Source organism: Perca flavescens, chromosome 14 (genome assembly GCF_004354835.1).
Source record: "Perca flavescens isolate YP-PL-M2 chromosome 14, PFLA_1.0, whole genome shotgun sequence".
NCBI lineage: Eukaryota > Metazoa > Chordata > Actinopteri > Perciformes > Percidae > Perca > Perca flavescens.
Genome location: NC_041344.1, coordinates 15,227,809 through 15,244,344, shown reverse-complemented (window position 1 = coordinate 15,244,344; position 16,536 = coordinate 15,227,809). Strand labels below are relative to the sequence as shown.

Here is a 16,536-nt window from a genome sequence, read left to right as displayed (position 1 = left end):
CATAGACATGATTGAGCCTGTCAGGCTCCACTTCCTCTAGGATCCGTACACTTCCGCCGCCTCTTAAAAGGACAGACTAGAGAAATGGAGAAAAGTCATTAACTTTTCTTTCCACTCATAATTCCCACTGTTAAAATAATCTTTTACGTTAAGTATTTGCCTTTTCTGCTACTTTATACTTCTACTGCAGTACATTTCAGAGGGAAATGTTGTACTTTTTACTCCACTACCTTTATTTGATAACTTTAGTTACTTTGCAGATTTAGATTAATAATACAAAATCTAATAAACAAATGATGTGCTATTAGCCAGGGAGAAATTTATAATCTACTCTTCAGACAGAGTATATAGAGTAGTTGAAATTAGCCCCACCTTTATCAGCTGCTGATGCTTACATAATAATTATAATCCAATAATGTAATGTACATTGTTCGGAAATGGGTACTTTTACTTTCGCTAGCTTAAGTATATTTTTATTCCAGTATTTGTACTGTGTAAAGTGACACAATTTTTTACGTTTTGATCTTGAAATGAAAAATACCTTTTTCCCAGTTTATTGTTCTGTTACTGTTATGTCCATGTGTCAAAACATTAGAAATTAAATAAATCACTATATGATCTTTTTACACCATGCAGTCTGAGAATTAATCCGGTTGCCAAAACCCTTAAACCCATAGATAGTCTCGGACTGTCCAGCACTCTCATGTGTCGAATGTCCATTGCAGGAGCCAACATGTGTATTTTGTTTTGTAAATTATAATACATGTTCTTTTCCCCAACCAGCTTTGGCCTGTGCAGAAAAATGAGTAGCGCTTACAGCTCTTCATAGTAACAGGAGTTTAGTTTTGTACCGGACTAGTTGTACAAATGTACTAAGCAATACATTTGTCACTGAGGTCTTAAACAATTAATACCCGTTTAAAATCACTCTTCACTAGACACAATAAGCAGACTAACAGAAAATAAACTAACAATATTCATCAAGTGATGACGTGCAATGAATAAATGAAACAGGACAACAAATATTAACAAAGAAAAACACTTTTATCAGAAGTGTGTGGGTATAAAATTGCCAACTGTGGAAGGTAAATCACACCATAAAGGCTATGGCTCTGATAGTGAGGATGGACATATTTTAAATTTTTCTGATAAGGAGACATCTTTACAACTCATGAGACTTTATTCCAGCTGGGAAACCTCATGGAAGTATGCAGCGAGCATCTTGATCCCTTGAATGTAGTTGGTTCTGAAAATGGAAAGATAAAACAGTGATGAGCTTGTTGAAATAGTTGCCTTCATTACAAGCTGCAACAGAATGTTAAGTTGTGAAGATCATTCATAAAAGATTTTATTGCATCTCATTTTAATTATAACGTTTGGGTGGAAGAACTTAAATTGGTACTTAAACCATCACTAAATTCAACGTTACCGTAAAACAAAATGTGGACGTGACAGACCGTACTTAGCCTTATGACAATCTTTCCCTTAGCCTTCATTTTAACTGCTCTGTAATGTTTAATGTAAAGCACTTTGAATTACCTTGTTGCTGAAATGTGCTATACAAATAAAGCTGCCTTGTCTTAATTAAAATCATTTATTTTCCTCAATATTACATGTAAATTTGTCCATCGTGATTATTCTTGTGACACTAGACACTCCTATGAGAATATCTTTTAACTCTTCGGTTTCTGGAAATTCCCCTTCTCAATCACAGTCATTCAGGTAGAAATGGAAATAAGGACAAGTGAAGCACTGTGACAGACCTGTTGAGCTTTTCATTCTGGGAGTGAGCTCCATCATCAGAGGATCCAACAGGGAGCAGCATGACGTTACGTCCTGTGGCCTCCTGGAAGGTCAGGGTGACGGGGATGCTTCCACCCTCACGGGTCAAGTCAGGCTCCACACCAAAGACTATGGCACAGCAAGGAGAAGGAGAAAATGGGTCAATATGAGTGAAGAGGAACAAAATAAAAAATAAAAATGTCTACAAGACGTACTACTTTTGGTTTTCGGTGCTTTGAGCCCCACAAATTTCAAAACTTTGGCCTACAAAGAATGAAACTATAAACATGGCTAGCTAACAGGGGGGTAAGTGGGAGTATGTGTTTTGAGTGAACTGATCCTTTAACCATATCCATCTCTATCGGTCTTGCATCACTCAGCCTCTGTACCTGTCTTCATGGCCTTTCGGCCAGCTATGTAGTGCGGGTGGTTGAAGTCAGAGACCCAGGCCTTGGCTCCGTGGCCCATGTGCACTTTCAGTTTGTTGGGGCTTTTCAGTTCAGCAAACTTCTTCTGCAGATGATCGATAACCTTGATAATGAAAAAGAAAAATATGAGAATGTGAAATTTAATAATTATAATAACACATACATACATATTTTCTGCCTTGTTTTTCCCCACTTGGGAACAAGGAACAACTGTTGTATGAAGAATTGTTCTGATTATTTAAACATTCGTTTAAGAATTATTAGAACTAGTAGTGGCAATATTATCTTATACAACTCATTGACACAACTCCTTCTGACAATTCACGTTTGTTTTTGTCAAGAAGAATAGATCCAGTAGCTTTTTGAATTTTTATTAAATTAAGGCTGCTCTGTGAATCTGCTTTACTTGCAAGATTTTAGCTGTAGGTGCAATATTCTGAGAGTCATCTTTGGCAAAGTCATCAAGTTTTAAATTCTACTGGCAGAGGCTTAAACATGTTCCACACCACAACCTATTGGGTTCTAGTCACATGAATACTAGCAGATGACAGAATTATAATCACAGTTAAGATATTTCAGGGTCTACCTTTTTTTCCACAACTTTGGGGTCCATGTCGGGGACGAGGCGGATGGAAAACTTCCCGATGACCTTGCGGGGGATAACAGTCTTGGCTCCTGCTTCAGAGAAAGCTCCCTCAATACCATGTAGAGAAAGACATGGATACCTCCAGCGGTGCATCAGGATTTTCTCCTACAGGAAAAAAAATAAATAAAAAAAGAACAGTAAGATTAAATTACGCTGATTAGCCTGGAGTAATCCAGAGTAGTGCAGCACATTTCTATCTTTGAGTAACATAGAAACAGAAATCGATGCCTTGCCTTGGTGTCATGAAGTAGCTGTCCAACTCCAACGTCTTTGCAGTATTCATCCAAGTCAAAATCTATTTTCTCATACAGCTTTTTTTCCTCATCTGTCAGAGGGGCCACATCATCACTTATCCCAGGAACCAAAATCTTCCCCTTATTGTCTAAGAGGGAGCCTGTTAAGAAAGACACAGACACACCATTTAAAAACTCTTAAGATTTAAACCTAAAGTGTAGTTTAAAGAAACATATTTTGTCTCCAGTGTTTACCTTTAAAACTGCATTAAAACATTTTTTTTATGAGATTATAGTTCAATTATCAGCTTCACTTGCCCATAAGTGCAATCAGGTCGGTCATGGCTTCATGAACAGAGCCACCAAACACCCCTGAGTGTAGGTCCTTGTCACCACAATGCACCTATAAATTAAGAAATAAATCTTTCATTGTGCTTCATCAAAATACAATTTCACAAAAAAATGATACTGGAAGAAGTGCATTACAGAAACTAGATTTATTTTTGCCACAGTTTAACTAAAATGCAAACAGAACTAAAATCAGACTTTACCTCAATAAAGAAGTAGCAGATTCCTCTCAGACCGTAGGTGATGCAGGGTTTGGTCTTGCCGAGCCAATAATTGTCAGAGATGCAGACGTAGTCCACATCTTTTAAGAAGGAGTCTTTGCGAGAAAACACCAGTTCATCCAGGCCCTCAGATCCAGACTCCTCCATTCCTTCAAAGCAGAATTTTATGTTGATTGGAAGCTCCTGCAAGAAGAAGAGAGATAAGGCTACATTTATCACCAGGCCTCACTGTACTGCCCTTCTTTGTATTGTACTTATTTTTTATTTGTCCCTTTCTCTTTCTTAAATTTGCTTTCTAGCTTTCTTGCATTCTTTTTTATTAATATATTATGATGATGTGTTGACCTGCCAAGGGACTACAGATGAAAATTTGCTTTTTTGCTAACTGGCATATTTACATTTTGAGCGTAAACTAAAAATGTGCATTGTCCATTTTAAATAAGCAAATGAATAAAAATAAATCACCAGGCCTCACTGTGTTTACATTTTAAAGATCAGTAGGTTAACAGTTTCCATGTTTAAGGGAAAAGTAAATGGGATTCAAAACAACGTGCAGGTAGCATGACTTGGGTTTAATTATTAAGTGACGACTGGATAAGACATAGTTACAGATTCTATACAGAGACCTTTGACCACTTCTCCTGCTGACGGCTCTAAAGTAATCAACAGGCAATTGCAGGATCAGCTCTGTACTTTAACACAGAGATAATTTATTTTTTAGAATGATGCACAATCATAAAAAAAAAAAAAAAAAAAAAAAAGAAAAAAACCACTCCTTGTCACAATATCAAAAGCAATACTGTTTAGCAATTTAACAATATTCCGTATTATCCCTGTTGTTATTTTTGGAAACACATAACCACACCAAAATGTTTGATCTTATTATCTTCACGGTAAAAAGCTCTGTAACACCATCATCAATGATTGGCACATTCAGTTGGCTGTGACTACACCTCAAGTCTTGCTACAGGGGTCTGGTCCTATATCACACAAAAGTTGAGCTGCTGCTGGACCAACAGGAAGGTTTGATTACTTGAAGCATGATGTACTACTGTAAACTGGATACTGCAGATGTGGTTTTGGCAACTTTGCCCCTGGAGCCAATTTAAACAGTTTGTCCTTAATCACAGTGCCCATCAGAAGGTAAAGAAAGACACAATAAGTTAGAGATGAAGCTGTGATGGGAACTTTACCTGCTGGATCTTCTGGTAGGCCTCAATGCAGTTAAACCAGGCCAACACAGGACCTTTGTCATCAGTAGAACCTCTTCCATAGAGCTTACCTGCAAAGAAAAAACATAGTGTTTTAGTTTAAGGCCCTGGGCTTTTATATGACATCAGCAAGTTATTCTTATAATTATTTTTACATTTCTAGTTGAAGTTTGTTGCCCCTGGGCTGGACGCTGACCTAGGGGAAGTGGAGGAGCAGAGATATGATGTCTGTAAGCAGATTCAGTCAGTTACTCACTCTTTAGCAACTAAACAACTGGATAGTAAAACATGACATAAGCAAGAAGAGGGCTGAGCAGACAGGAATGAGACAGGAGGAACTGGATGTGGCCCTTTCGGTCAGCTGACTATAACCAGAAAGTACACGACACCATTTGGGTAGCACGAAGAAGAAAAAAAAAAAAAAAAAAAAAAAAGAAGAGGTATTAATCCTTTTTGTCATTAAAAATAAACAACTACAAATATGCCGTTTATTTATTATTTTATTAGGTATACCTTGTAAATATCGCAGCAGAGATGCTCTTCTTTATCCCTCGGTTGTAACAAGGGGTTATTTGAGTCACTATTGCCATCAGCTCAAACCAGTCTGGCCATTCTCCTCAGACCTCTGCCATCAATAAGGACGAGAGAACTGCTGCTCACTGGATATTTTCTCTTTTTTGGACTGTTTTGGTTGTGCATTAAAATCCCAGTAGATTAGCGGTTTCTGAAATCTGGCACCAACAACCTTCCATGTTCAAAGTAACTTAATCACCTTTCTTCCCCATTCTAATGTTTGATTTGAACTTCAGCAGATTGACCGGACGGTGACTACGTACCTAATGCATTGAATTGCTGCCACGTGATTCGCTGATTAAATATTTGTGTTAACAAGCAGTTGAACAGATTGACCTCATAAAGTGATCGGGGAGTTGACCTGGTTAATAAGTGCTGATACCTTACAAAGGGGTTCACACACAGTAGAGTTAAGCAATTCTGTTGTGTTGTTTAGCGCATGACAAATACACCTTCAGAGTGTAAAATGATTATAGCATTTGAATTATTGTGTAGATTGTAATGATTCATACTAACTCATTTAGAAAAGCTGGCAAGTTGGTTAAATAGCAGACAAAAATAAAATGATAAATATGGGAAATGAATTGATCCAAAAAGACTGAACCTCTGTCATCATGCAATACATTCACTAAGTAAAATGCTAAATGTGAGCCATGAATGTATTATTGTTAAATACAACAGTACTTGTTCAACTTGATCTGCAAGGCTTTCAGATAATACCTAATTAAGAGAACAACTCTACCCTAAAGCATGAGGTAATTAGGCTGGACTTTGGCAATATGCAGCAAACTGTGATATGATCACAAGTTCAAAGATGATAAAAGCTCAAAGAACATATACAGATGTTACATTTAAGTAGAGATGGTAGTAATAGTGAAAATACTAAATTACCAATTTTATTTCATTCTGTAGCCTGGTCATGGCTCAGTTACAGTAAACTACATTTCCATTTACTTGTCCTATTTGGTTCTGCCTTTAGGCCTTCTCTGCAGAACATGTTGGTCATTTATTTCAATGCAATGCGATATTATATGTTTGCCAAGCCAAAAAAGAAAGTAGTGTAATCATAACATAAAATCTTGGGAACAGAAACCCTGAAGTTAACCACACCACGCCTCGTGTTACATGCCAAAACAACGTTCCAGTCTACTCCAATAACTTCCAATAAAGCTGTTTGGATGTTAAATGACAAACTTTCCGGATCATATGAAAACCGCTTCAGGGTAATTTTGTGTCAAAGAGAAACCAAAAAACTTCTACTCTCACCGTCTTTCTCCACCAGAGTGAAAGGCTCTGTATCCCAGCCATCATCAATGTTAGCTGGCTGGACATCAAGATGGCCGTAGATACACACCGTTTTCTTGCCCGGGTCTGAACCCAAACGACCCAGGATGATAGGCGGCAGGGGGATCTCCTCGCCACAGGGAAGCTGCATGCACAAAGAAAAGTAACAGCCTACATTTTAATAGAGATTTAATAATAATAATAATAATAATAATAATAAAGGGTTAAGGTTTTTCAAAAAGGGCCCATTCTGTTAAATCAAAACCTTTAACCAACCAAATAACCAAAACAGTATACATAGGGAAAGCAATGAAAAACCAATGGATTAAGTCCAAAACATTACACAGCACACTTAAATACCTTCTGTTTGCCGATGTCCACCATTTCCACTGTTCCCCCAAGCTTCTCAATGTCCTTGGCTGCCATCTCCATCATCTTCTTGATCTCCCCGCGCTTCTCTGGCCAAGCAGACACACTCTGGACTCCCACCCAGTCTGCGAGACGCTAGGAACAAGAAAAATTCACATACATTTTAACATTGTCTAAGAAAACATGATAGGTGTTTCATACAGCACGTCCAAGTTTGAGAAGTGTAAGGGTCACATTTTGTTAAAGTTTAATTCAAAACTGCAAAGTGTAGTCAGATTGAATGGGCCTTGAATGTACATTAGTTACACATTGCAGAGGCAGGCAGGAAAAACTCTACGTTACGCTGAGTTTCCACGGGCAGCGTTTATCAACTGCAACTCCGCTGTCGGTCACATGCACTGACATGCACCGGATTCCAAGCAGAATTGTGTCCCCACAAAATAGCGCAACGGTGTACACATTTTGGTGTTGTCGGGTATCGCTGTGTTAATTTTCTATCTGACCTATGAAAAAGTTTTTATCACTCACTTTGCCCCTTAAAAAGTTGTGTTGGGTTATTTGCATACAGTGTTTCTGTCATTTCTTCGTGCACCATGGGCCGTAGAAAGAAACTGTTGATGGCATGCTATCTTTTTACGAAAAGAGAACTGCCCACCGAGCTAACGATTTGTCATGCTAAAGTGCTAACGTTACTAAATAAAAAATATATAATGCAACGTCACTCACCAGAAATGCCTACTGCCTGGGATACTCTTTGGCAAGCTTGTTTTTTTCTATTAACAAAATGAATAGGGAACTCGCCTATCACATTAATTAATTTTTCCTCCATTCTGATGTTTATTTTTCCGCTTTATATTTTGGGCGGAATTTCAAATATAGCGTAGTGTATACACGGGAGAACATATCGGAGGCACGTTCGTGAGTCTGCCCTCTCATTGGCTACCGCATTGACTCTGAGTCAACTTTGGGAGAGAGGGGAGAGCGGTGAACATCCGGGGACTTTCGTCACCATCAGCGGAATTCGCTCATACTGCTGTTCTAATAGGGAATGAATTGAATCGCTCCACTCTGTTATTTCAGCTGCCTGAGGAAATCCAGCATTACTCAGAGCTCACAAAGTAGGAGCTGAAAAATAAATCAAAAGATTTGTTGTAATTTATTTTTGTTGTATAAAATTGGCATTGAAAAAAGTATCATTTAGGAACCGGTATCGAAGTCACAGTATTGGTATCGAAAAAATTTTAACAATACCCAGCCATTACCGTAACAGCAGGAGGTCATTAAGGGAGTAAACTTACATTGAACTATTACATCAAAATACTCAGCTTACCTGCACGTACAGATCCTGGTGTTCGTCCACATACTTAAAAAGCGCTGTGAGATGAGCCATCTTTGCCAGCAACAGGAGCTGAGGATTGAACAGGCAGAGTGGAGTGACGAGTCTACCTCCAGCCCTTTGCAGTCATATTTGAGGACCAAAACCACGCCCTCCTCTAAACCTGCTGACTACTGCTCTTCGAATCAGGATGTTGAGGTGGTGACAGTTTTGCAACATTGTGGTCACAGCTGACTAGCCCCGTTACTTTGTGTATCTTGTAGTTTATATTAGTTATGTGATGTTACATGATGAGTATAGCAAAAAAAAAGCGGGCAAAGTACAAAGATAAATCATTAAAAATTTCCTATTATAGCAAAAGGCTCACTTCCCTCCCGTAAAGCTCTATTTGTGAACATTTATAACATTTAAAAATTAAGCCACACATTTGTGTGATAACTTTGGGGGGAAAAAAACATGAATTTCAGTGTATTCGAAAGGACTCAGTGCCATCAGGAATTAATATAGATATAACTTCGACAAAAAATATGTACTTGTGCAATAGATCATATTTATTTATACACACTTCAGTTAACAGAACATTACATATGTATGTCATACCAAAAATGTAATACTGGAATGTGCACTTTTTAACTAACATTATTAACTAAAAATCACTTTTGATGCAAGACTGATTGCCTAAACAGGCCTGGAGCAGATCAACAGATCTCTAGCTAGTTAGCTAACTGTGAAAGCTGAGCAGCTAACGTTAGGTGACAAGTCAGACTGATAGCTAACCGGCTAACTAAATATGAAAAGTAGCAGGTAGCTGGCTAACTTAACGTTACACTGAATCAGAGCTAACCTTTTTCTGACTCATATTCTGCTCTGCTCATTTCTGAAACGCATAAATAAGCATTAAAACAAAAAACTGTTCCGTTTAAAGAACTCACTCCGTATTAATTCTCGTACAGCTGATGTCCACATGTGACTCTTCTCACCTGACAGACACTTCCTGTGTTTCCTAATTACGTTGACACGACGTATTTGAAGCGTTGAAATACAAAATAAAATAGACCAGATAGACTTCTTCTCGTGAGTGGGCACCATAGACAGTATATGGGCACAAAGTGGCTGTTTGATTGTTTTCACGGCGCAAAGAATTGTGGGTCAGTGGCAGATGCTTTGTCATGTTCATCCATATGGTCCAGAAACAGTTTAAAGAGGAGAGCAAGCCTCTGACAGATCTGAGAAGGGCTCTGATATCACAGTGGTGGAAGAATTACTCTAATCTTTTACCGTAAAGTAGTAATACCACAGTGTAGATACTCTGTTGTAAAAGTAAAAGCCATGCATTTAAAATTTTATTTGAGTAGGCTATACAAAAGTATCAGCATCAAAATGAATTTAAGTACAAGTAAAAGTCTACATTTTGCACATTTGCCAGAAATGTATATTACATGTTTAGATTATTATTGATGCAGTAATATGTCATTACTTAAACATTGCAGCTAGTAAGTGTGAGGTTAATTTTTAATTTATATATAGGCCTAACAGGCCTCTTACTTTATATAGCCTACTGCTGGGTAGCTGATGAATTCCCCCCCTGTGGATTAGTATTTTTGATATGATTTGTTTATATTTTGTATTATCAAATTGGCTCTGGAAAGTAACTAGTTACTACCGTTATCAAATAAATGTATTGGAGTATAAAGTATATTTGAATCTGAAAGGTAGTGGAGTCAGAGTAGGCTATTACGTGGCAGAAAATTGAAGTAGTCTAGTAAATTAAGTCCCTGAAGTACTTGCAAATGTAATTAGTTTCTTTCCACCACTGGAAAGAAACAATTTATGATTGTTTGGCAGTTTATTTTTTGGCTACTTTAATCAAACTGTATTTGTCAAGCACAGTGGTTCCCAACCTTTTTTCCTTGGCGCCCCCCCCTACTCATGTCTAAAAAAAGCTGAGGCCCCCCTCCTGAAATCGAAGTAACTCTTGAGATAGAGCCTTACTTTTTCATAGACTTTTGTATACATTATATATTCTAGTGTAGAGCTGGGCAATATATCTATATAGTGATGAGACTAGATATCATCTTAGGTTTTGGATATTGTAATATGACATAAGTGTTGTCTTTTCCTGATTTTAAAGGTTGCATTACAGTAAAGTGATGTCATTTTCTGACCTTAGACGGTTCTATTATTTGCCTTTACCCACTTAGTCATATCCACATTACTGATTATCAAAAATCTCAGTGTAAATATTATGGAAGCACCATAGTCAACACCACAATATCATTGCAGTATCAGAGGTATTTGATCAAAAATATTTGATTCTCTACATATCATCCAGCCCTAGTGTATTATAGTTTAACATGTGTAAATTTTACCTTAACCTCAGACTTGCACTCCCCTGTGATCTTTTCCATCCCCCTGGGGGGGTGCCCAGACCCCAGGTTGGGAACCACTGGTCTATCAAGTAAGAGTACACTTCAGAGTGCTTTAAGGATTGATGAAACAGCACCCCTGTAAACTGTTATGACTACTGCACAAGAAATACGTTTAACAAAAATTAGGCTACATTTTTTAAACAAATCTTTACTGTACATATGGGGCAGTAGTTTAGATTGATCAAGTTGTTGGGGTGTTCACCACTAGGTTTGCCTCATAAGGTTAAACACTGCAGCACAGATCTGACCCCACTTAAAACTATACAGTATAAACTTCACATCTCAAACAGACCCAGGTTATACTGTATAAAATATTAGTTGAACATAATTGGTAATTTCTCATTAACATGTTGAATTACCACCAACTATGGCTCAATTGTAATCAAACTCATCCATTTTCTTCATAACATGTAGTGTATACTATTTCACAGAACACTTTGGCAAAGATTTAATAATTGCTGGTTTTAAATAAGCAGAATAAAATACCAGTCTGTGGCAAAAGACTTTATTGCATATTTCAAGTACATGCAAACACTTATGTATTCAGGTCCAAGTAGCATTTCACTGGAGAGGGGAAGAAAATAAAACAAATTATAGTCAGTAAATACATAAAGTTATCAGATCAGTTGTGTGTAGCTTGATTTGAATGGTCAATTCAGTTTAAAAAATTGTTCACCTAATGTTTACCCAGTCCCCAACAGGTTGACTGGCCATCAGATGGTTCCTGCCCATGTAGTAAGTAGGTCTCTTCTTCTGAAGAATCCTCTCCAACACTGGAATATTCCTGAGAGACAGATAGTGCCATCAGGGCCAGCCCTAGACTTTGAGTCCCTAAGCCACAATAGGTTTGATGACTTAGTGTCCAGTTACTCCAAAACACTGATGCTTCCTTCAAAATGGAGGTCATGATACTGTACATTTGGGGGCAGTAGTTAAGATTGATCTAGTCCAGTGTGTGCTCATCACTACACGAGAAGGTTATCCAACACTACAGCACAGATCTGACTCTACTTAAAACTACACCAGTAGAAAATGCCACATCTTAAATAAAGAGACCCATGTTATACTATACAAAAACTGTTAAATTTAGTTTCAGTTCTGTATCCATTTTCCTTAATTTCTGCAAATCCTCTCCTAAAGCTGCACATCCTTAAGTTGTCTAGAAGCAAAGAACTTTAGACATTTGAAACAGGTGGTAACATATACAAGGTTTAGAGACTGACCTTTCCATCAAAACACCGTTCTTTACAAGTCTTTTCTTCTGTCCTACAAACTTCTGTAGAGCACATAAAATAGATCTGCAGGAGAAAAAAAAAAAATTACCATTAAAACAAATCCTTGAACCACATGTTCTCATTTCATGTTTGCAGTAAGAACAGTGAAAGTTCAGCTATGGATGAGATTCCAACAGCTGATTTAAGGAAGTCACATATCTGCATCAGGGCCCCTTTCGGTAGTGTTAATTTTAGTCTGCAATTCTTGTATACAGAATGGCCTTCTGAATAATTTGACTCACTTCTTCGTCAAGGTACTGGTTTGTCTTTTGATCCATAAACTGAAAGGCCTGGACCACAAAGCGCCTTTGGTAACGATTTTGGGGAAGGCCACTGACTTTAAGTATAGACACCGTTGGATCATGAGGATTGGCACACCTACAGAAATTCAAGTAAAGGTTAGACTAGGCCAGTCGTTAACTTTAATACATATGCAGTGGGATCAGACAGTCATGCTTACCCTTCAAAAATGAGCACCAGAGCATTCTTTGCAGAGCGAGGGTAAGCTAGACAGTAGTTCACAATAAGTACTGCATCTGGTTTTGGAGACTTCAGGAGCAGTTCAAGATACACTGGCTTGCCAAGGAGCATTCGCAAGGGCTGATGGTAAGTTGGGAAGTAGCTTGAATAGGTCTCATCTATTGGGGATATACAGAAGAGCAAGCTTATTAAAACATTTTATCATTTCACCACTACTTATGTACAATCTCACTCCAGCCATGTGCAGCAAGATTTTACTAGCATTTGGTTTGGAAAACCAAAGAATCTCACCCTGAGCAATTCTTAGTGTAACACCATATAAGCCATCTGAGAGAATAGATGATGGCAAGCTGGAACACGGGGTCTTGACCATGTAGGAAACACTGGCCAGTTGCTCCAGAGGACTGGCCTGCGATTTGCTGTAGCGGCATTCAATCATGAACCTAGAAAAGACTTAGTTGAGTTTGGTCCTACATGCATGTACAGATAACCCTTAAAGCAGGACCACATTCATTACTAGATCCATCACGAGGCCCTACAGTGTTAAAATGTATAGAACACTAACTTGAAATAGTCGCTTCTTGAGATTATGCCATATTTGAGATTCCAAGTTTGGACAACAGATTGCACTTCAGTCAGGTAGATAGTTGTCTCACCAACTTCCTGTCAAGAAAAGTAAAACAATTCCTCAGGTGTTTCTTCAGGTCTAAATGATTTACTGCTTGAGGCACAGACTGCCAGTTTTTTTTTTTTTTAAATCCTATTAAAAAAAAAATTATACACACACACAAGCACAACTTGTGACTAGTTTGTCACAGAGAATTAAGAAACATTCAAGTACAGAATTGCAAGACTCCAACTTTGAGTGCTATGTAAGCACATTATCAGAAATCTAGATTCTACACAGGTTTATCAATTTGTAATCTTATCATTGCCAGACCTACCTCCACAGAATCAGATGAGGGTCTGGCTTGTCCACAGCATTCCATGATTGGAGTAAAACATGCTTTAATTGCCCTCTTTAAACCAAATATTGCCATGGGTGTGTTAAACTTGCCCAGAGCAATTTGTGATCCTAGAATTATAAGGTTCTATCTCCACTTTTGGCCAAAATTGAGTTTGACATAATCTGATCCCTTAGGTGTTTAATGCCTGTGGGGTTATTTTTGTAAAAAAATATTTTTAGTTAATAACAAAGTTCCATCTCACAAAATAGCTGGGATGTAAAAACTTCAATGCTCAATATCTCAGAACTACCCTAAACAGAGATAGAACCTTATAATTCTAAGCTCAAGTTGTAAAATAGCCTTGGGATGTTTTGTTGGGGGAGAGAACCACCCACACTCTGGACTGATAGTCCAGCTGTCTGGATTTACCCTGTAGAGATCTAAGCAGTTAACTAGAGTCCTAATAGACTGTGCTTAAAATTCCAACAAAGAAAGCAGACATTGGAGAAAAGACATTCATCTGGCAAAATTTTCTGCAGCACTAGAGCAATACCATAAGTGGAATATCCTGGATATGGACTATCAACTTGTGACCTACTTTGCAACAATGACAGGTCAGGGTGAGGAGTCTAGCATCAATGGGCATAATGTCAAACAGTCTACGGTGCTGAAATTTGAACATTCAGAAACTCAAGGGCTTTGGCTTTTAAAAATATGCATATCTGCCATTTCAATAAGCAGTAGCAAGCAATGTCAAATGTTAGCCTGCAAGTCTGTCACTTGATCAGGCAATGTATCATCTTAATGCACTGGAGTAAATACTTGTTTTTAAAAATTTAACAAACTTGAAAGTGCATTGTAAAAGCAAGCAAAGGAGATGACTTACAAAAGCACGAGCTCCACATTCTGTAACTTTAAACTTAAAGATGGCAACCTTGTCATTAACAATGGCTGGTTTACAATTTGGACTCCCGAGAATAATGAGCTTGGTGGGGTCCAAAGGGATGGATGCAGAGTTGAAGCGAATGGCAAAAACAAAGTTTCCTGCAGTGCACTCTAAGGGAGGGGAAAAAAAAAAAATATATAAACTCTTAATACAGAAGTTTTCAATTAGGAGTTAAGGATAATTTTATACTACAGTGCTCTAAATGCAAGACTTACCATCCAGTGGGTAGTAACAGGTGTCAGAAGAAGACACACAGCATCCCCTCGCCTCACAGTCTGATGCAGATATTCCTACACAACCACAAGTCACCTGCTCCTCCAAGGGAACATCACACCCTGAAATGACATTTTAAATGGTCCACCATACCTTCTAGCTGTAGTAATTCTTCACCATACCACAAGTGACTCATAACTTTTGAGTTTCTCATTTGCTGTACACAGTTTGCACTCACTTAGATTTGGTAGTGGGATATGTTCTTGGCACCTGGGTTTGCCATTGAAGCGAGGGCCAAACTTTGGATTTTCCTCACAAGATGCAGTAGCAACTTTTGTTTGACCAGTCTTAGCTACATACAACAACTGCAGGCTGTAGCCATCAGTCTGTAATAATTTATAACAGTTGGTTAAGACATGAACTGAAAAGGTAAAACAAAAGTATTTCCATCAATTTTAGAAAAGAGCCAAGGCAATTGCTTTATAGTAACTTACATGTTTCACATTGCACCCAGTAAAGGGTACAGTCAAGGTGTTCTGGAAAGGATCCACTTCATAGCCACAAGATTTGGGAGCATCCATGACAGATAATTCCTTTGAGTCAGAGTCTGAAAAGGGAGAATCCTAGTAACTTGACACTCATTAAGCATAATTTCAAATGGGAAGAAAAGTCAAGTACATACCCAAAATTTTGATTTCACTTATTGAACCGGTCAGGAGAGTAATCTGGAAGCCAACATCACTACAAACCACTTCTAACACACAAGAACTACGGCTGGTCCAGTTCCTTAAAGGGGCATCTACTGCATCTATCTGGAATCCATGGTCAGCAAAAGGGTTGACGGTTTCACTAGTGGAGGCACCTTCAACTTTAAAAAGTACATCCTCAGGAAATTCTTCTTCACTGGCAAAGTAGCTGCCGTCATCTGGAGGAGAGCGTGGTAGTGGTTACCAACTGCAGGCAAAATGCTTGAAATTGCCTTAATTATTTGGACAGCACAGTAAATAGTTGGTCTTAAACAGGTCCTATTAATTTCTTCATGAAAATGCAGTTGCTAGTAACAAATCTGATGCCATTTCCTTAAGGTCAAAAATAAGTTAACATTTTAACCAGTCAAAAGGCTTAAGCATCTTCCCCATTATAAATAAAGCTTGCCATAAGACTTACCTGAAAAGGGTATTTCGGAGAAAGAAATTCTACAAAATGTTTGATATTATGAAAATACCCTTTACCAGACAGTCCAAACACTATTTGGATAGACAATTTGCAAAATACAGCCTGGCTATATAATCAAGTAGTATGGGACTCTGGTACAAATTAAGTAAAACAGCCACCAAGTCTGAACCATTTAGGTAGAGTTAAAGGTTTCACTCAGACACATTAGCACATGGTCTGGCTTTAGACAGCTTTAAAGTACATAAAGGCCTAGACTTAACCTCATGGAGTAGTTTTCTTGCTACAGGAAAAGAAAAAGAAAACATTTGCAACAACCCACCGATAGTGAACACACCTTCCACCTATGGTCTCATTGGTAGTTGTTTACCTGTAACATTTTGTGGGTCATTCCATTGCCCCGACTTGTCAGAATTAACAAGTTGAGTGCGATTGATATGTTCCCATCCCTTTACTGGAACAAGCAGCAGAGTCACAGTCAGCACCAGCAACATCTCAACCCTAACACCAGCCATGGATCCACGTAAAGCCCTCCTGCAGCTGCTGAGACCTGTACAAAGACATAGCCTCCTGCCGTTCTATAAGTACTGGTTGGAAGCTAATTGATTGCATCTGGTAGCTGCTAATTGGTAATTGCTCCTCA

At 38.2% G+C, this 16,536-nt stretch overlaps 2 protein-coding genes across 3 annotated transcripts; both read right to left on the bottom strand.

The window, feature by feature from the left end:
* Positions 1-1,025: 1,025 nt before the first annotated feature.
* Positions 1,026-9,579, bottom strand: LOC114568612 (cytosolic non-specific dipeptidase-like). 2 transcript variants are annotated; one of them, XM_028598208.1, is made up of 12 exons: positions 9,364-9,579; positions 8,426-8,503; positions 7,087-7,230; positions 6,709-6,871; positions 4,852-4,940; positions 3,641-3,841; positions 3,408-3,492; positions 3,090-3,250; positions 2,797-2,961; positions 2,172-2,313; positions 1,764-1,911; positions 1,026-1,246 (listed from the first exon to the last, which is right to left on the bottom strand). In XM_028598208.1, the coding sequence occupies exons 2-12, from the start codon at positions 8,483-8,485 to the stop codon at positions 1,180-1,182; spliced, it is 1,425 nt and encodes a 474-aa protein (XP_028454009.1). In that variant the 5' UTR covers positions 8,486-8,503; positions 9,364-9,579; the 3' UTR covers positions 1,026-1,179. The 2 variants fall into 2 exon arrangements, with proteins under 2 accessions (XP_028454009.1, XP_028454010.1); XM_028598209.1 differs by having other exon boundaries at positions 9,412-9,579.
* A 1,770-nt stretch (positions 9,580-11,349) lies between these two features.
* Positions 11,350-16,461, bottom strand: LOC114568651 (zona pellucida sperm-binding protein 4-like). Its single transcript, XM_028598260.1, has 13 exons — positions 16,264-16,461; positions 15,403-15,645; positions 15,215-15,327; positions 14,959-15,106; positions 14,723-14,842; positions 14,448-14,617; positions 13,180-13,277; positions 12,906-13,057; positions 12,595-12,772; positions 12,377-12,512; positions 12,084-12,158; positions 11,537-11,644; positions 11,350-11,424 (listed from the first exon to the last, which is right to left on the bottom strand). The coding sequence occupies exons 1-12, from the start codon at positions 16,406-16,408 to the stop codon at positions 11,537-11,539; spliced, it is 1,686 nt and encodes a 561-aa protein (XP_028454061.1). The 5' UTR covers positions 16,409-16,461; the 3' UTR covers positions 11,350-11,424.
* Between the last annotated feature and the right edge of the window lie 75 nt (positions 16,462-16,536).

What these genes read in the sequence shown, in the direction of transcription:
- LOC114568612 (XM_028598208.1), bottom strand. Translation starts at nt 8,485, where the DNA reads ATGGCTCATCTCACAGCGCTTTTTAAGTATGTGGACGAACACCAGGAT. An exon ending in CGACCTGATTGCACTTATGG is followed by an intron (nt 3,251 to 3,407) that starts GCAAGTGAAGCT and finishes CTTTCTTAACAG; the next exon opens with GCTCCCTCTTAGACAATAAG. An exon ending in CAGAATGAAAAGCTCAACAG is followed by an intron (nt 1,247 to 1,763) that starts GTCTGTCACAGT and finishes TTCCATTTTCAG; the next exon opens with AACCAACTACATTCAAGGGA.
- LOC114568651 (XM_028598260.1), bottom strand. Translation starts at nt 16,408, where the DNA reads ATGGCTGGTGTTAGGGTTGAGATGTTGCTGGTGCTGACTGTGACTCTG. An exon ending in TGACCCACAAAATGTTACAG is followed by an intron (nt 15,646 to 16,263) that starts GTAAACAACTAC and finishes GCTCTCCTCCAG; the next exon opens with ATGACGGCAGCTACTTTGCC. An exon ending in TATCCCACTACCAAATCTAA is followed by an intron (nt 14,843 to 14,958) that starts GTGAGTGCAAAC and finishes ATGTCATTTCAG; the next exon opens with GGTGTGATGTTCCCTTGGAG.